The sequence below is a fragment of the Oncorhynchus mykiss genome, chromosome 3 (assembly GCF_057628025.1).
Source record: "Oncorhynchus mykiss isolate SJ-2025 chromosome 3, ASM5762802v1, whole genome shotgun sequence".
NCBI classification, from domain to species: domain Eukaryota; kingdom Metazoa; phylum Chordata; class Actinopteri; order Salmoniformes; family Salmonidae; genus Oncorhynchus; species Oncorhynchus mykiss.
In genome coordinates, this window is record NC_143024.1 from 62,931,057 (window position 1) to 62,951,656 (window position 20,600).

Here is a 20,600-nt window from a genome sequence, read left to right on the forward strand (position 1 = left end):
CACTGTGTGCTCTACTCCTGTTCCGGGCCGTATCTCGCAGTTGCCAGGTGAACGTTCTTCTCTTGATAGGTCAGATTAGCGTCTTGAGTAAACTTGATTTATTATAGCCTTCCCTCCACTGCATTGTGGACTGACCGTTTCTCCATATCCTCCTTTATCTCTATTGCTACGACACAGGCCTATACAGACTCGTTAATGTTTTTTTAAATGGTCATTATGTCCTTTTAAAGCCTCATAAACTCTGTTGTGTGTCGCAGAAGAAAATCCCTCAAGTATTTACTTAGTGATAAAACAATGAGGAAATGATCCTGTGGAAATGTAATATAGCTTTATATTGTTCTGTGAATGCTGTGACGTTTTGTTTATGGCTCGAAAGGAGAGTCCCCTGTAAGTTATTATTATTATTATTTTAATCGCTTTTACGTTGGGCTAGGATTTCTGAATAAATATCTTCTAAAGAGACTTGGCATGAGGACATGTAACTGTGCTCCTGTTTGCCAGGTTTACAGCAAACACAAGGGCATGCTGGAACAGTGCCTTCGGAGTGGCGAGCTATTTTGACTGCACTATAATAAAGAGCTGTATTTGCTCTCTTAAGGGTGGTTGTATGCCTGAACCTTGATACAGGTGTGTAGCTCACTGTAAATACACAGAGCTCCCACAGAACTGCTCCAAGCTATTAAAAAAATTTTTAAAAAAATTATAGCTTGGAGAAAAGTCAGCCTACTGAAGGACAACTCCTTTTTACTCATGCACACATTTGTCAACTAAAAACTAGGGATGTTGATATAAACTTTTTCAACTATAATTTAGAGAGGGCACATCTATCTTCATGAATTTGAATGAACATTGTGAATTTGTATTTATTATTTATATATATATATATATATTTGAGAGATTTAAACGTTCATGACTATAGTTGACCTTTTTAGGTAATTTGAGAAATGTTTGGTGATTTACAGGCACATTTTCTATGTCCAGACAACCTCTATACAGATCCTCTGCTCTCAAACAAGACCACAGCACAAGCTACGGTTTTCCAAAGTAAAAAGATCAACTTAGCGTTGGCTAGTGGGCCGGAGCCGAGTGTTGAATCGGGCTCCTGAGTGTGGCATTGCAGGCCCCATTGTGAACACCTCTCCCTCACACATAGCGCCACTCTATACAGCCTGTCTTAACCCTCTTCAAAAGTCTCCCCCTCGTCATTATCCTAACTGGCCATGGCCTTCTCTTTCTATATCCATCCGTCCCCATGCAGGACCCGGTTCTCTTCACGGGCACCATGAGGAAGAATCTGGACCCTTTCAGCCAGCACACAGACGAGGACCTGTGGAATGCACTGGGAGAGGTACTCCAGCTTGGGCTCTGAATGCTTCCCCCTCAGAGGCCCATGGGGGGATCCCTCTGTCCCCCTCCACAATGCTGCCATTCAGGCTCCCTGCTCGCCACAAGTCATGGAGGGGAAATCCCATTAGGGCCGTGGGGCCCAGCTCAATGTGCGGCTTGTAACTGGGAGCCATTCAAAGTGCTGGGGAGATGTGTTGTGCTGCGTTTGCCAGTTAGGCACTAGAGGATGAAGGCAGGGTTCCCCCACAGTGAAGGGCTCCAGCTCCTGCTCCCCAGTCTCCCCGCTCCTCAATGGGTTTGCTGGCCTGGATTAAAGCAAGAGGCTGGTCACAAGGGAGCGGTGGCCAAGGTCATCAGTGGACCTGGCCCTGCATTGTGCCAGCCGGTTAATGGGTGTGTGTGTTGGATGTTTTTTTTAAGATACCCCCCCGGGAGGCCTTTCTACAGGGGTAATGGAGGGTCCCTGCTTCCTCTCCTCTCCCTTCAGGTGCAGCTGAGGACCGTGGTGGAGGAGCTGCCTGGGAGGCTGGAGACCATGCTGGCTGAGTCGGGCTCCAACTTCAGCGTGGGTCAGAGGCAGCTAGTCTGTCTGGCCAGAGCCATCCTCAGACGGAACAAAATCCTCATCATTGACGAGGCCACCGCTAACGTGGACCCCAGGTGAGAACACTTTGACCCACATATTTGTGCTAGTTGTCATTGTAGTGTTGTAACTCAGTCCCATACATCAGTATATTCCAATTTTAGGGCAAACACATAATATAGAGGTACAAATATCAAGGTTTAACACCTTGATGAATAAAGGTATGGCCCCTGGTTCTCTGACAATGTAACTCTATCCCATTTTACTTTAGTACAGCTGCACATACCTGGCTAAGGATTAGCCATTGTTTTGATGTGTAAAGTAAAATCCCTGCCCAGGGGTGTGTAGGAAGAATGTATTGTTTCTGCATGGATGCTGAGGTATTCTCTTCCCCTGCTCCTTTAGAACCGATGGCCTTATCCAGCAGACCATCCGGGAGAAGTTCAGGGAGTGTACTGTGCTCACCATCGCCCACCGACTCAACACTATCATCGACTGTGACCGGATCCTGGTGAGGCCTCCCTCCAGTGTTAAGTAACCATGTGGCTAGCACTGTGTGTGCACATTTTCTTCACTGAGCCATTCACAGTACACTCAATATGAAAAAGCTTGCACATATTTCTGCTTCCTACTATACAGTAGAGGTCTTCACGGATCCACCTGTACCCGAGACCCGATCAGGAAACCGAGCAGGTCCGGATCCAGAATTCTAAATAATTTCACTGTACTAGGTCAGATCTGATATGATTGTTACGAGTCTCGGGTATGTGTAATTTTAACTGACTTGTCCGGAGAGACCCATGCAGATCCGACCGCGACGGGGAGAGGGAGAGACTCTTTTTACATGTAACTTGTTGTTGTTGGCCAATCACAAGTCATCAAAGCGACAATAGGCTACAGTCATAGAACCTCCGTGTGGGGAAAAAGGTTTGAGATATATATATATATATAATCAATGGAAGATGGATTTAAAGTGATGGAATTAAAAGTTAAAGGAGAAGGATAGGCTACAAAGACCTAGAGCCAAAAAGTAGGCTGCTACTTTATATTCTGAATGGAGTTGTTTGTAACTGTGTAGGACGAGAGCGTGTATGCAGCCTCAATTAGCTTAACTTCTCGCAATTTTATGCAGTCAAGACGGGTGCTACGTAATCATATTGGATGATAAATAGTCTATTAGTCTACTATAGCGCAAGTCAGCTTTGTTGGTTGCCGTCACTCTCCCTCCTCCCTATGTCACTTACAGTAGCCTACACACACAGCACAGCCCCTGGTGGAGCATCACCTCTCTGTACCTCATCTCCCTCGCACTTTCTCAGCTCTGGTTAATAAGGTAGCTTACAATTGGACTTTTCTGTCGCTCCCTCACTCGGATCGGAACGGGTCTGGATCGGACCAGATCTTTACGGAACGGGTCTAGTTGTCCTCGGGTCCGTTCGGGAACGGGTCTCTATATTTACTGAATTCATTTATGCATACCGGGTCCGGATGGGGAAGCCCCAGGTCCATTTTGGAACGGGTCCAACTTTTTTAGACCTGTCAAGGCTTCTACAGTACAGTATCTAAGAACAGATCAGGGTCAGACTTTACAACCAGCCCAGTCAGTGAAGTACTAAGAGTTTAGCTCTAAGTAACAGCCGGCCCCATTACTCCCTAATCTCACCCCCTCTTAGTGGGGCCAGGTGGGCAGAGACTGAGAGGTGACCAGGCCAGCCCGTGCCCCCCATGCCCTCGTGCCAGTTGATCTTTGGCCTCTTCCAGCCCACTGCCTGCAGAGGTGCCAATTAGTGCCATTTGTGGCAGCATTTGTTTCCTGTCCTCCAGGACACTGGCTGACCTGGTAAATGGCTGTTGAGATGGGCAAGAGGAAAAGCCAAATGTCACACAGCGGGAACGTTTCCACACCTGTCCCCGTGTCAAACGCCCCCAGATTGTCACGCTGTTTGATAGAACAGACTTGGGACCCACCTGAATTGCCTCGTCCAAATGATTAAGCGACACCCCTGATGAATGAGAGAGTTTTCTTGAGTAGGAAACTCTTTGGCCTGGATATGTTCTACGGAGCTAGCTAAGGTAGAGAAATACAGTGTTCTGTTGTTCACACAATGCTATGTGTTACTGTTCCAAAATGTGGCTTAAGATGTAACAGAGTGGGCTTTGCCTATTTTCAGAAGATCTCACTCCTTTGAAAGGGAGACCGAATGTAATGCTAGGCCTTTATGGAGCTCCTTGAATGAGAGCTATTCTTTGCCTGTTTTACATTGCATGTGATGACAGAGACACGATGGTAATTTTCTGAAGCGTGCTGAAGGTGTGATTGTTGCCTTTGACACAGTTGAGGACCACCCTTGCGGTGCTGAAATGCATGCATGGATAAATGCATGGATAACCTTGCTTAGGCCTGATCTTCTGTCTGACACTGTCAGCGCACACGTTCACAGCAGCTACAGCCCCGTCAGGCAATAACAAGCCCTGGTGTTTGTTGTTGGCGTGAGTCACATGAAATGGATGGTTCCCGAGACAGCAGAGAACTACTGTTTCTCACTCGACCTCTATTGTCTTGTGCGGATCACTCACCAGTGAAACAGCTGAAAGGCTAGTTTTTAAGTATTAAAGTATATAGGCTATGTGGCTCACGCCCTACTACTCTCTCCTGTGTCTGATTGCAGGTTCTAGATGCTGGGAGGATCCAGGAATACAATGAGCCCTACGTTCTGCTTCAGAACCAGGAAGGAGTGTTCTACCAGATGGTCCAGCAGACAGGCAAGGCAGAGGCAGCCTCCCTGCTCCATGCAGCCAAACAGGTAACCGACCCAACCAACCCCGCCCTCCTCTTTTGTCCTAACTCAGTCAGCACTCTGAGTGCACACAGCTACAGTCACCCTAATCCTTATAACACACGTCTTATAACAACTGGCGTCCCTTTGCCCAAAACAACAGTCAGTCGTACACACAAGGGAGTTCTGTGAATATTTGTACTGAATGTGTGTAATGCTATTTATGTAGCTGCATTTCTATATTCTATACCATAAGTTTTAATTTCATGCGAAAAATGTCCCTTTTGTCATTTTACATGACTCTGATATTATCTAATGAATCGTCCGTGTAATCTATTTCCAAAAATGTAATTTTGAAATCATTTCAGAGATCATTCTAGAAAAGCAGCTTTCTTTGCTCTTTATCTATTTTGAAATATTGGGTTTTAACTTTGTCTCGATTTGGGATAAACTTCCTATGGGGATTACTGTAATAGAGCACATCCTTATATATATTTTTTGCTTTGAAATTCATTTGTGATGTATTTCCCCTTCAGCCACTCTCCAGATAAGGGCTGGGTAGCTATTCATCGTTCAATTCCATTTTTATGTGCATCTGTCAGGGACTACAGATACGATATTGCAACTTCAAACAGGTCTTTGTGAAATAAGAAAAAGTAGGCATCATTTCATTTTCTCTCTGTCCCTGGTACAAATTTATCAGGAGAACTGTATCTCCCCAGCCACAGACTGAAATGGGTAAAATACTGATTTCAAAGACTCAGCACACTGTCGTATTATTTGGTATCGTCTTCTCCTGCACAGTGGCGGATTGGTAGAGACATTGTTCAGACCCTTACGTCTCCTTTCTTTATTGTGGGCTGCTCTCTCCAGATCAGATTACTCCAACTCCCAGAACCGCTCTCTAGCACCACTTATTAAATACTGAGACGTCTCACAAACCGAGTGTGAACTTTCTATAGTTGTCAGTCAAGGTTTAAATACATTAAATCATCTGATACCAACCTCTCGTTCCTTTTGTCTGAGCAGAATGACAATCCCTGAGTTGGGAGTGTATCTGATATTGTGGCTAACCGTTTTCACCTGTTTTCCCCTCTGCGTGTGCATTCGTGTTGCCAAAATACTTGGTTTGTCATAGCCTCTTTGTGCCCGGCTGGAACTAGATAAAAGGACACCTTTTGGCTCTCTGCGGAAAACAACACTATTTCAATAGCCATTTTGAATGAGTGTTTTGTATGTATGGAGATCATTTTGCTTTAGATCTTGTATCTGTGATAAAGTGTCATGTTAAACAGCATAGTCCGTAAGAAACCAGTGTGTTTGAAGTCTACGTTATTGTTGTGATTATCGCCAAAGAATTTCAAAGTTCCTACGAGACCAACATTACCACTTTGCGTGCTCCTGTGGGAGACAAATTCCTCAATCCAGTCTGAGATCCATCCTAAATCAGCCGTTCACAGATTCTACCTCAAACGACAAGCTACAGTAGAATCTGTGTGACTCTGCTCTCCTTATACCCTTTCAGGTTCACATGAACAAAAGCCATCCCAATGTGATCAACGGACTGACGGACCTGAGCCCGTCCGAGGGGAGCTGTGTCATCTTTGAGACGGCCCTGTGACACCGTTGTCTGACCTTTTCACCCCTGTAATGTGGCCCTCTGTGCTGGCCACACCATGAGGATGCCTCACACACTGTACCAAATATTATCCAGCTCTTGATTTCACAATGCCTTCTTTAACACCGCTGGCAAAGGTGTGGCGATCAGGCGTTTTCCTTTAGCACTTTTCAATTAAATGGGGCAGCGCCCCACCAGTTATGGTTTGGGTTAATATATTTTTTTTAAATAAGCAAAAGTGTTGAAACGGGGACAAAGTAGGCCTACAGTTTTTTTTTGTGTGTTTTTGTTAGACTCACCAGCCTTGCCTCCTAATCTGTCAATTCGCACACTATGTCCTTCTCATCAGAGTGCTGTGTGGGTGTTGACCTGTCAGATTCATGAAAATCACAGGGCACACGAATTGGGCATGACGCACGTCTATAGACTCGGATATTATTTTAGCAAACAGGGTAAGAACTCACTCCTGACAGACCCAAGCAAAACCTCTTTACAGAAACATTGTAGCAGCCTACACCTAAACATTAGTGATCTGACATGCTGTATCAGTCTGAGCAACTGTAGGCCCAGCCTCTATGCGACCTGTCCCATCTGGCTTGGGGAAATTAAGTGGTAACGTTCACAGCCTAAGCCAATTTATTTGTGTTAAGAGAAATTGTGAATATGATCATATTTGGAATGGAACTTTTTCTGGGGGGGGGCAGTTGCCATTTCAATGGGCCTACCCTACAGCGTTTCCAATGGAAGGAAAGCGGTGAGAAGCAGTGGGCAGGGGAACGTTTGGGGGTGACGGGAGCTGAATAGGGGAGGACTAAAGTTGGGCAAATCGTATCACGACGCGAGATAAGTTTGGTTGTTTTCAAATCAAAATCCCCTGCCTAATGGAACAGCCAAAGAGAAGGCTCAACTTTCCTAACTGCCATAAATTCCATATCGTCTGCCTTTCACTTAAACAATAGGGATAAACACGAAATATTAGTTTTAGGCTTAGCCTACTGGAATCCCTTACATTCTTGTTGTTTTCAGTTTTAAAAAATCACCTGAGGCAGGTGAATCACCAGGCAATAGGGCAACCCTTAAGGTCCCTGCTATAACTAGGTTCTGGAGTTTTACCTGGTTACAATCAGGAGAAGAAGAAGAAATTCCCCAGCACTCTGGGAGCTGTGGTGTCACGTGATTAGCATACATAGGCTATGGATCCATAACTGCCCAGGAGCAATTGTTTGAAGCAATTTGTGCCTTTATTAAAAACAAATGACTGGTATTTGTATTGATTGATTGATTGTATTGATTGTTTTGCAATATTTGTTTTTGTATGTATGTTGCATGGCCCCTGGGGTAGGATTATTCACAATCCTGCATTTGGTTGCATGTAAAGATTTAGGGGTGTGGAGTGTTTACTGGTGTAAAAAAAAACAGTAGTTTATACTGGTTGGATACACATTTTAGGTTATTCAGAGTAAAACCTACCTAGCTGACAGTGGGTTTGACCAGTAAGTTAATAGTTTTAAGTCAAATTTGATTTTGTACTTTCAAAAAAAAATAGGATCCACGTCTTATTGTTTTCAATAATCATTGTGCCTTGATCAGAATATCGATCCTTTGTAATTGCACTGTTTTCATTGATTTGTCTTTTTAAGACCAGATTTGGTCTTCTTGCACTCTGAGTAGAATGACTATTGCTACCTCTGTTTTTGGAATAAAGCTGTGGATGAAAAGCAGGTCAGAAGTAGTTGGATTGTGTGTTAGCATGTATACTAGATGACCGCTCAAAGAGCTTATGAAATGATGCGAAAGGCATGAATGCTTTTGAAGAGAATCATTGTGTGTACTGTCGACATGTTTTTCCCTGCTCTGATCATCTGAGCTACGTACGCTGCTTATGTTGTATGTATGCGGTTCTGGAACTATAACCATTGATCCACTTTTTCAGTTTGTGGGACTACAACCAATCAGATGATTGACTCTTAAACTTGATCAATAAAGCCGTGCAAAAAATCAAGACATCATATGACCGTTAAAGATGCAATATGAATGTAATCCAACGAATAAAAACTGTATTAGTTGAATACTTAGACAATGAGTATTGCCTTAGCTTTTTTTATGATCTTGCCGTGAGTCAATATACTGAACAAAAATATGAACGCAACATGTACAGTCTTGGTCCCATGTTTTAATGAGCTGAAATAAAAGATCCCAGAAATTTCCCATACGCACAAAAAGCTTATTTCTCCCAATTTTGGTGCACACATTTGTTTACATTCCTGTTAGTGAGCATTTCACCTTTTACAAGATAATCAATCCACCTGACAGTTGTGGCATATCAACAAGCTGATTAAACAGCATGATCATTACACAGGTGCACCTTGTGCTGGGGGCAATACACGGCCAATCTAAAATGTGCATGTTTTGAGGGAGTGTGCAATTGGCAAGCTGACTGCAAGAATGTCCACCAGAGCTGTTGCAAGTGAACGTAATTTTTCTCTACCATAAGCCGCCTCCAATGTTTTAGAGAATTTGGCAGTACGTTCAACCGGCCTCACAACCGCAGACCACGTGTATGGCATTGTGTGGGCGAGCAGTTTGCTGATGTCAACGTTGTAAACAGAATGTCCCATGGTAGCGTTGGCGTTACAATTATATTTCATCAATGGCAATTTGAATGCACAGAGATACCGTGACGAGATCCTGAGGCCCATTGTCATGTCATCTCATGTTTCTGCATGGTAATGCACGGTCCAATGTCTCAAGGATCTGTACACCATTCCTGGAAGCTGAAAATGTCCCAGTTCTTCCCATGGCCTGCATACTCACCAGACACGTCACCACCTATTTGCATGTTTGGGATGCTCTGGATCGATGTGTACGAAAGCGTGTCCCAGTTCCAGCAACTTGGCACAGCCATTTTAAGAGCAGTGGGACAACATTCCACAGGCCACAATCAACAGCCTGATCAACTCTATGCGAAGGAGATGTGTCGCGCTTCATGAGGTAAATGGTGGTCACCAGATATTGCCTGGTTTTCTGATCCACGCCCCCACATACAGATGCATATCTGTATTCCCAGTTGTGAAATCCATAGATTAGGGCCTAATGAATTAACTTCAACTGACTGATTTCCATATATGAACTGTAACTCAGTGAAATTGTTGCATGTTGTGTTTATTTTTGTTCAGTGTACAACCTGTCGTACATAACCTTGTACTTTTCTTTAGATAAATCCAAATCTTAAGTTGTGTGAATGTCGTTTCACCTCAGGTATCTTACCCGTAGTTAGCAGCTGTGTCGAGCGGTCTTAGCCCTGACACCCCCAACACAACAGGCTGTAAGTGGTACAAGGTCAAACCATACACATAGTTGAACAACATTTTCACAATTAAACATTCTTAGTTTTTACCTTTTATTTTAATCATCAAGAAACGTAACCAAATATGTTATAATTTAAATATACTATTATCTCTTCAAATTAGGAGAGGTACTTGACTCTCCTCAAACTGAGAGCCGTAATCATCCCAGATTTGGAGAGGGGTGTCAGTAAATAGTTATGTCTAAATGGCAGTATTTAGCCTTGTTTAAGTAGGCTCTAGAAAGGAGCCGAGATGGTGGGTTCGTGAACTGCAGGCCATTAGGTGCTTTTAAAGCTGACTGATTTACACAATTCATTAACGGCAGTGAATTTTCAGCCTCCGTCATATTAAATGGTTACTTACTCTCAAATAGACCCAGGGGAGTTGAATTGTTGGGTTGCGAATAGATTAAAGTTTACATTGAAACAGAAATTGAATTCCGAGGTAATCAATAGCATAATGGGCCAGTGAGAGGAGCCGGCTGCCTGAAATGAAATTTCCATATTTTTAATCTTAATTTTCCACTCTGTTTATCTGACAGTGTGGATGTGCAATCCAAACAGATAATGAGAGAGTGGGATATTGACACTGCGATCCTCTGGAGTGCTTGTTTCAGTGATTAAACGCTGTGATCTGTGATTACTTTGTGTCTGGTGTCAGGCTGGTGGCCAGGGCCCTGGGAGGGCTTCGGCGCACAGCAGCTGGAGCAGCCTGGCTCTCCGAGGTGCTAATACACCTGACACAGCGTTGACAGCATTCACAACCTTTCTGGGACTGCAGCGCACACCACCCGCCACAATAGGAATACTCGGGGCACAATCTACAATTACAGTCAGCGTATATCCCTATGCTCGCCCCTCGATAACGTCCGCCGCGAGAATGGCAACAACAAAGTTGGCACAATAAGTATTATTAACCTGATACCTTCCACGTTTCACATAATAGGGGAATTTTTTAAGACATATCTGAATAGGTGGGAAATAGCAATGCTGTCAACGTAGTGCTGATGTAGCTCTAATAAATAATAGCCTTCTGAGCAACAGGAAGAGAAACCTATCCGGCCACACAATGAAGTTAATCCAAAAGAAATCAAATACAAAATCAGAGTCAGCACAATGAGGAGGCAATGAATGACATGATGGATGAATTCAGACTGTGTCAGTCAGCCCGTCTGCATTTTAAGAGACATGATATGGTGGTTCCTGATTTTAAAGAGGTGTAAGACATTCTATTCTGTGAAAAGGTGTTTCATTATCAATTGAGTGAAAACATAATGTAACAAGAAGTATCGATAACAAGAGAAAGTACTGCAAATTGTGGGAAGTTGTTTTGTTAGGGCTAATAAAGAGCTAGTCACGTGGCCATTTTGGATTGATGGGACAATGTATTTGTAACTTTTTATTGTGCCAGCATTTTCTTTTGTGAGGGATACTGCTGTTTGACAAATGGAAGCAAATTGCATGGTGTAGGGAAGTGAATGGCAGGGAGTTGTTGTGTCAAACTTTGTGCTGAAAGACGACGTAGCGAGAGCCGCTGGTTTTTGTGGGCGGCTCAGACTTGACTGATCCCAGCATAAAGTACTTGTTGAAGAGACGGAGAAAAGGAAAACAGGATTTTGACAGGCTGTAGTGAAATTAGGAGAAATGACTATGGGGGCTTTGTTCTTCCCTGGTGACATGGGGGAGAGATTGGGAGTCTTGAGGGATTCCCCTGAGACTGTGTGTTTAGCTTTTCTAAAGCGCCAGCAAACTGAATATCTGATAAGTTCCCAAGGCCTTTCATGACTGTCTATGTACTGCTCCGAAAAACAAACAACAAATGGCACCTTTTAAGAGACTTGCTCTGACACTGGATGAAATATGATACGAGGTGGCATTATATCTTGTTAAAAATGTTTGGTTTTTCCCCGTGTCGATTCCTGTCTGTTAGACTAGAGTTATTACCACACATTCTTGTTTTATTTTCCCTGTAAAAGTTAAACTCAAGTGGCACTGAAAAACTGGGAGAACTGTGTGACTTAACTTTCTCAATTTCCTCTCAATTCTTTGTAACTAAAATGGTTAGTCTTCACCCCAACACTTTTAATCAGCATGTTTTGTATTCGTCTTGTATATAAGGGAATAGAATCCAAAAGGTTGAAAACTTGAAAGGTTTGACATGAACACAAACGCTTCCATTAACACAAACGCTGACTATTTATTGTTTATGCCAGTTTGTCATCACTTCCCTTTCTATTAGGCATACCATGCTGTCTCAGCAGTTTCCTCCTCACCCCTACCTGACCTTACTAAGACCGGGACACTAGTTACACCTCCAATTATATAGCTAGGTGACATGTGTACTTGTCTGAAGTGCAAAGGTAGGCTCTCTTGGCTGCTGTATGCTCTATTACCCTAAACTGTCTTTGGAGAGAGCCTATCTGTCAAATCAAGATGAGTCATTTTTCATCGCAATTTCATGGAAATTAATCAGATGCAGCCACCACATTTTGTAATCAATACCACTTTGTAATGCATAGTTAAGAAATTCCAGGAATGCATCATTTATTTAAAAAAAATATGTGATCTGTACAAAATTTGAGAGGTCAAAATACTCACTCAATTGTGAGTTTCATACTTTTCCCCAAACTAGCTTCATGAAGTAGCAACTATGAATTTAAAACATCACATACAAAGTGAGCCTTATTATACGGTGTAAAAAAAGAGGAAGATACTTTGGAAAAACAAACGGTTTTAGAGTGGCAATGATCTCTACCTGGTCCTGTTGCTTTGAACTGGCTAAGCCTGTGGCCATGTGAAAGGCCACCAAATAGGAAACCCTTTGTGTGCTTTAGCTCTGAATCCTGTGCATGCTCCGTCACCTTAGCAAAATGCTGTCTGATTTGTCCGCTGCGAGAGAGGAGAGCAAAGTGGAGGGCTAGACAATAGGGAGGGCTTATCTCATCAGTAAATAACGTTACTTATTGCTTAAAGCTTGAGGGAATGCTTATTGGTGATGTCATCCTTTTGTAGAAGATTGATGGAGCTTGAGGCAGGGTGTGTGTGCATGTGCGTGTGTGTGTGTGTTTGTGTGTGTGTGTGTGTGTGTGTGTGTGTGTGTGTGTGTGTGTGTGTGTGTGTGTGTGTGTGTGTGTGTGTGCACGCATACACATGGGCACATGTGTGTGTATATGTGTGACAGTCTACAAGTGTTCCCTGTTAAAATATATATTACTTTAAAAGTGTGAAATGTATTTTAACTTGCTTTTAAAATGAAAGGTTTTGCTGGTAAATCTTTCAAAATTTACTACAAAGTTCCATCTGTCCAGGGCCTTTTAATCAGGACCATGAGTGGTGATATTCTGTGCATGTAAACGTGCAGCATTGGGTAAAGGTGCAGACAGCTTGTGTTCCCTGTTATTGTTGGCCTCCGTTTACGTCAGTCCAAGGGCCCAGTGTGTCTTTTGGGCTTACTTTCTCATCATTTTTCCTAATGTAGAGACCCACAGGGTTGGTGGCAGGCCCACAATGGCGCCGTTGTATGGTCACTGTCAGCTCTCTCAAATAAGGCTTCCTGTTCATTAGACTTCTTTTCACCTCAGCACAATGCGCCGGCTTTGCTGCAATACTGAGTCGACGCCCATCTCTTCAATGCCATGTGAACAGTTCTAAATGGTGTTTATGCAAGCCATTGTTAACCTTTTGTATAGTCAGTCTTAATGCACAGTGATTCGTCTGCTTTTGTGGCCTGGGATACATTATCTTGCCTGTGTGGCTTCAGATGCATGCCTAGTCTTTCAGCCAGTAAACAGTCAGTCTAAAGTTAACTCCCCATGGACAATGGTCTAGATGCCTGATAAAGTGGGACAGAGTATACTAACTGGGCTGTTTCGTGTTGCTCTGCAATTGCTCAAACAACTTCCGTTTGTCCATTCGTTGCTGTTTTCAACTGTTGTTTTGTATCTCTTCTCATAGGATTTCTCATATTCTTATTTTCAAGTTATGTTATTCCAAAAAGGAAATCGCACATTGTTCATGCAAATGAACAGTTGTGCTTTTCACAAAAGTTTATTTTGCATAAGGTATTTAGTCACTTGCTTTGATCTGGCAGTCTTGTCACTGGAAATGTGATATGTATTTAATACCGTGACATTGTTAGATTATCGTGACGCTATCTGCTGAAACAGCTGTCACAGAATGCTCACACACAGGAAGGTGTGATATCAGCCTTATGTCTTTATAATGCGTCTGAGTGAATCTGAAACAGTAATACAGATGGACTGCAAGCTAGATAATCTGACACGTATTACAGTCACAGAATGAAAAGAAACAGTCAAAAACCTTAGACCCCCCCCCCAATGAGTTTATTGCCTGATAATGTCAAAATATTAGTCTTTAATGCCAAGAAAGGGTATCTGTTGCATGTACACAACTTTCTTACTAAATCGATGCTACATCTGTTTGCAAGTGAAAGATAGAAACTGAAAGTTTGAAACGGAGAAAACCAAGTAAAAGAAACAACTTCTCCGAGCCCCGGTCTTGTGTTGATGTCAATGTGTGCTATTGTTGCCAGTTGAACGACCCCCTTCTCCCCAGTCCCCTGAATTTGACACAGTAAACTGAACTAGCCCTGTCCTCGGCTAACTTTGTTTGGTGAGCTCACGACGTCTAAAGTGGCCTGTTATGTGGAGGTTTGTGCGCGACACTTGGGAGACCTGATTTTTTAAAGTTGAGTCAATTTGGGTGGAAAGATAAGCTTGTGTTTTTTTGTGCTCCTGCGGAGAAAGTTAGATCCAGTTGTTATCTGTAAGGAGAACAATTCTTTTGAAGACAAAAAAAAACTTTTGAAAAATGACACGGAACAAGAGCGGACAGCGTATCATGGTCTTAATCTGTTGGTTACATTGTTCTAGAGAGCATATGCATCACCCCCAGTGTGTAACCGATAGGCCTATCCATTCTCTCCGTGGATAGATGCACAAAAGCAGAAAATATCTGCAGCACGGATGACATTATACCCAGTTCAAAAGCATTCGCTGGAAAAGTATGCAGAAGTCCCCTCCATTGAAAAAATGCTTTTAATGGCAGCCAATGATTACAGGTGAGAGATGGAACTGATATTCAGGGCCATTATTGTCGGGAGATGTGGTATGTTTGACCCCCTGCAGCATCCTTTACAACCTAATCTGGCCCAGCCAGACCCCCTAAGGAACGGAATGTTATGATTGCTCTCAGTGACTTAATGGACACTGATACAATAATGTCACGCTATATACCTAGTTAGGTTACTCACTAGGTAGGAATGAGAAGGTGTGCTGATAGATATTGTAGGACAGTGCAGGAGAGTGAAGTTGGACGTATTTACAGTATGAATGTGCTGTGACAAAGTGTGGTATTCCTGTGGATTGTTTTGAATTTTGTTTTTCAAGCCATTGCGTGTGGTGTCGCTAAGTCGTGCAACATCCATTATCAAGTCGGGTGTCTTCCACTTTGATATAATGAACTCGTGTGTTGTGGTGATTCCCTGTCTCCTGCTAGAGCCCTGGAAGTGTGTTCCGTGGACTGAAGTAGGAGTGTTGACTTGTATCGCTCCTGGCTGATATTTTCATTAACAGCCATCTTATCAATTAATGAAATAATCTGTCACCTGCCCAGTTTCCACAGTAATGTCTTGTTTCTCATACCAGTTAATTGAAGAGCGCTGCGCTACATACTAATGCTACGTACATCGGAATAATCCGAGACAATGAACCTGTCTCTCTTATGTACCCCTCAAAACCCTCTTAATTACACTCAACCGAAATAAACCAACGCTAATTGAAATGTGAGCATCCCAATTTGATTGCGGAAAAGTGCAAAATCACTAATGTTTTGTTGTTCAACTATGATCTGTTAGCTCATGGCCATTTAGCATCTCCCAAACGGATCGTTCTTAGCGATGCAACAGGGATATAATAGGAAGAAATCTCTTTACCGTGGCTACACTGAGGAGACAATGTATGCAACCCCTCCATTGATTTGGACAGTAGCATTAATATTCACACACCTCCAGATAATCATAGGACTGTCTACATGATTTGTTTTCATTGATTAAGTGTCATTTCCCCAGCTCCTCACGTCATGGTTATTAATATTGTTTGCATTGATATTATATCCACGTTAACAACAATTCCACCAAGTGGGAGAAATTACTAGACACATGCAAAATAGCGTCACCTCTATGGCGCTGAAACCGATAGCTTTAATCAGAGTCACTTTTGATCCAAAATCTTTAGCATTTGAATCAATCTTTGTGGGCAGACCTTTTAGCCGTATGCATATTTGACCAGCGTGGTTTTAAAGAGGCAGTACCACACTGTCAGGGTTTTGCTAATAGTTTAGCAAATCGCAAATCATTGTAGGCATGGCAATGAGGTCGCATGGCCAAGTGATCACTTTGCTTTGCAGGCTGTACTACCGACAGCTTAGGTTGCCTAACAACTGTAGTCAGTTGGTTGAAGGTTTGATTGATGCAGGTATAATGGGATATAGTATACTGAAAACAACTTGGCAGTAATAATGCACAAACCGGTATACCACGTACATGCACCATAATACTATCTGTGGGCTGTGAGGGAAATAGCTAACAAAAACCGATGGTAGTCTTTAGATGGTGTTCTAATGTTCGTCACAGCCTGTCTGTTGCTGTTTGCATTTGCGTGTCTGATTGATAATTCTGACATGTTCCTAAAATCAGCCTCCTACAGCGGCACTCCCACCAACCACCATGGTGATTAGCTGTCTGGTAAGCTAACAACCAGAACACATGAACACACCACAAGCCTGATGCAACCCAGTACAATGCCAACCTGTTTTCTTCTGAGATGTACCCCACACAATGGAACATCCTGCTATGTTCTATCAAGGCCTATATGTCAAGACTTGTATTGTTAGTTACACTGGATATGTTCTTACTCCTTAAGTAATGGCTTTAACTTCAGTGTATATTCAGTTTCCACCCAACGTCAGACTCTTTTAACAGCAAGGCATAGTTCTGTTTATTTATTTAGTCTTGTAGCTATTTTTTTTGGGGGGGGGGGGCTAATTTCCTACAGTTCTACACATTTTGCCATGGGGCAAAGCGAAAATGTGCTGTTTTAAAGCTCATTTCCTGCAATTCTACACATATTGCCTTTGGGCAGAGAGAGGACCCCCCCCCCCCCCCCCCTGCCTTGCGGGGGTGTGCAGTATGCCAGTGACTACACCTGATTTGATCCTTTACAGTAATCCTTTACAGTAATCGAAAGGAAAAGCGTTCCTCCATATGGTAGAGTGTACTGGGTAGACTATCAGAGCTGTCAGAGGCAAAGTGGTTTCAGATAATCAAACGGTGCCAGAGGCTTTCTCAGTGTCTTAAGGAGTATTAGTAGTGTTGCGAGTGGCAGAAGGTTATCAGTAGCGTTAGCCCCTTCTGTGTAAAGCCAACCGGTTCAAGTAATCACACTGACCTTCAGTCTGCTCAGTCTTGTTATCATTGGTCAGACCGGAATGGTTTCTATGGGGGAAAATGAAAAAGATGACTGCTGCCTGAATACTTATACACTCAGAGATACAGTTTGTACAGTAGTCTGTCTGCACACTCACATAGGAATACACACAGTTGTGTACATAACAGGGCCACAGAACAGGGCAGGACAATTTAGAGCGCGAGAAGCTAATAGTGACAGCCCTTCCTGCATTTTAACGCTGTTGTTGTATTACCACAGAGAGGATGGAATAATTCAAGTACAAATCCATATGATGTGTTTGTTCAGCTTGGTGTACTTTACCTGGTATTGACCTTATGGAGGAATCAGGCCTATCGGATCTCCGGTAGGAGGCAAAACTAGCATGGGGCTGAAGGGTCTTATCACGTACCTCTAAAAGTAGAGAGGTTTCCTGGGAAATGCTGCAATTTCGATTTAAAGATTTTGCCAGCAGACCAAACTATCTGTTCTCTCTATTTCTAAAAGCATTGATCATCGGGGCATAGCCAATATGGAGTATAATCCATTCCAGAGTCTATTCTATGGGTTTCTTATGGAAGCATATTTACTTAGGGCAGTCATGCAAATTATTACTTACTGCCCTGTAAGCTGATAACACAAATTAGATACCCATTAAAGTTGAACAATGTATATAGAATTAAAAAAAGATTGCAAGTGATACCTGAAGGGATGCTTAAGTCATATGGTATTAAATATGCCTCATGCTTGCAAACTTTAAAAGTGGGGAAAGATGTTTATCCCTGGCACTGTAGATGCATAATGGTAATCTCCAATGCACAGAGGCAGCTGCTAAGTGGAGGGTAGCTTATGAATACAAATGATTATAGGGACCGGGAAACATACTCACACAAAGCAGTGACACACCACCTTTTTTTTTATCAACAACCCTGCAAATGTGCATATGTGTTCCCAAGAGAACCCTCAAAGTATCCAAAAAGCTATATTTATGGTTACAATGCACACACGTTTTGATTTGCAGGGTACCATTATGAGCTCCAAAATTATTGGGACAATTACATTTTTGTTGGGGGGGGGGGGCGGCTCTGTACTCCAGCACTTTGGATTTGAAATGATACAATGACTGTCAGCTTTAATTTGGGGGTATTTGTATTCATATCGGGTGAATCGTTTAGCACTTTTTTTGTACATAGTCCCCCCATTATAGGGGACCGAAAGTCCTTCTTTCCGTGGAGAATAGAGTGTTTCGAAACACTTCTACATTCATGTGGATGCTACCATGATTACGCATAGTCCTGAATGATGAGTGAAGAATGATGAGTGAGAAAGTCACAGACCCTTGGGGGTATGATATTTGCGTGTCTCACTTTGGTGCGTTCTTTTTTTTTTCTTTTTTTTTGTAGACTAGACACGTGTTTAGGAGAGTTTCTTAAAAGTTTCTATTTTCTTTGGAGTTTAAGACCTGACCTGAATTTGGGTTTGAGAGGTGAACAATAGAGCTGTTAATTCGATCCTGCCACCTGAGGGGCCTGTGAAATCAGTGCTCTTCTCTGACAGCTACACCACTACTCCACTGGGGCTCCACCTGCACACAGTCACACTCCTATCAGATGTACCACTTTAATTAACGTGCCAAACTCCTGCTTACAAGTCCTCTCCGAGGTGGCTGAGTAAGTGTAGTGCAAGTTTAAAAGGTGACTGGAGGAGCTGCTAACACGGTTTGGTGGGGTTAGACAAGAAGCGGAGTGCCTCAGGGCTCTATTAAGGAACCCCTGGTAAATACCCATTTAGATTTTTGTCTGTTTTCTTTTCCCAATTTCTGCTCTACCGGATCCCATGATAGGGATTCATCTTAAAGCCTCCTTTTGTCCGGGGGACGGTGGAGTCAGCAGTTATTCTCTAACTGACGACTTTGAATGCGGTGCTGTGAAAGTGATGAAGCTGAAACACAAAGGCAAATTAAGGGTACAAAAACACTCGCCATTGTCCCATTGTTGTGGGTCACAAATCGTCGAGTAAAAGCCACACAGCGTGGTCAAAATGTATTCGCCTCCATCCCTCTCTCCCTCCCTCCTCTCTCCCTCTCTCTCTTTATATTCATTAGATTCATTATAGGCCACAAAGGATTGCCAACAAAACAGCTTGTGATTTTAGTTGAATCCATCCCCCTCTGAGGCCTGCAGGGAAATTAAAGTAGGTGACTACCACTGGAGGGGGAGCAGCCTTGACACATCTGAAGCTTTCAGTGATGCTAATAGCCAAGCGTATCCAAAATACACAAGAGCTGACCCCAAACAGATTGTGGGGGTTTAAATCATTAGTTTGCAAATGAAGCAAAAAGTAGATGAGGTGAATGTAAGAGTCAGCCCCCTCTGAACCTTTGATTAGTGTTTGTAAACGCCCCTTTTTCTTCACACTCTCCCGCCCACAACCATTCCAGAAATTAATAAAGGAGACATAGCAACACTTTGGAGGGGAAACGCTTGCATCTCAAGCACCTGTTAAACAAATGCACTTAAGGCTGGAATCAAATTGCAGGCAGGTTCAAATTGCTACAAAATCTTCGTTTAGATGATGTCCCCCGGGGCCTGCTTATTACTTGAGATTTATATAGCATTAGTTCTGCCTCGCAAATGTGCTACATTTCACCTCACTGAAATATGAAGTGCTTCGATAAAGAGCTACAACAGATTCTCTCATTAAAAAAACCTAAACCTTTTATGCATTCATTAATTGAACTTGTGGCGTGCAGCACCGACACGCTGAGAGCTCTCCGCCTGTGCCTTTGGGCTCTGTACAGTGTAGGTTGATGCTGTTAGGAGGATGCTGTGGTTCATCGGAAGAGGATCGGGGAAGCAGCAGTGGACTCAGAATCTACAGCCTCTACACTGCTGGTGATGCGTTGGATCCTATTTTATTGTGGCACGTCTGTTTATCATATAGCAGGTCTGAAATTTGTTGCACAATCTAACTACATTAGATACTGAGCGTGTGGCATCGTACCTTTTGGTTTGTAGTCTAAAGTTTCAGGTTTGAAGCGCAGACAAAACAAAAAAAAGACTAGCAATGACCTGCCATGCTGGTGTGAGTGGAGCGATTCAGGGTGCAAGCTGTAAGGGAAGCGCCACAAAGGCATTTCAATTGTAGGAGTCCCCCTATTGAGTCTGCGTGTTTCAGTTACCAGTCTGTTTTATTCTGGATTCTTTTCGATGTATTTACATTTGGCCCCTGCCGGAGAGGGACAGTCTATTGATTTATTGTTTCCTGCTTCCTGAGAGTGGCGTTAAGAGTGCACAAGGCCATCCGTCTCCCGGCCCTGCTCTGCATCACTCCTGCATTGTGTCCCCTGCTCACTGGGCTCTGTCTCAGAGATAGGCCCTGCCCAAATATCACAGGGACCCCACAAGAAAAGGACCCCAAGCTATAGGCCTAAGAGAAAGTGCTTGTGCATAAAGTAGCCAAATCT

The 20,600-nt window shown here is 43.1% G+C and overlaps 1 protein-coding gene across 1 annotated transcript in view; it reads left to right on the top strand.

Moving 5' to 3' along the window:
• LOC110520162 (ATP-binding cassette sub-family C member 4) overlaps window positions 1–8,402 on the top strand; it is a 52,383-nt gene extending 43,981 nt beyond the window's left edge. Inside the window, exons 27-31 of the mRNA XM_021597287.3 lie at window positions 1,259–1,348; window positions 1,835–2,007; window positions 2,336–2,441; window positions 4,600–4,734; window positions 6,233–8,402. Coding sequence (XP_021452962.3) covers window positions 1,259–1,348; window positions 1,835–2,007; window positions 2,336–2,441; window positions 4,600–4,734; window positions 6,233–6,328 — 600 coding nt within the window. The 3' untranslated portion in view covers window positions 6,329–8,402. The remainder of the gene's footprint in view (window positions 1–1,258; window positions 1,349–1,834; window positions 2,008–2,335; window positions 2,442–4,599; window positions 4,735–6,232) is intronic.
• The last annotated feature ends 12,198 nt before the right edge of the window (window positions 8,403–20,600 follow it).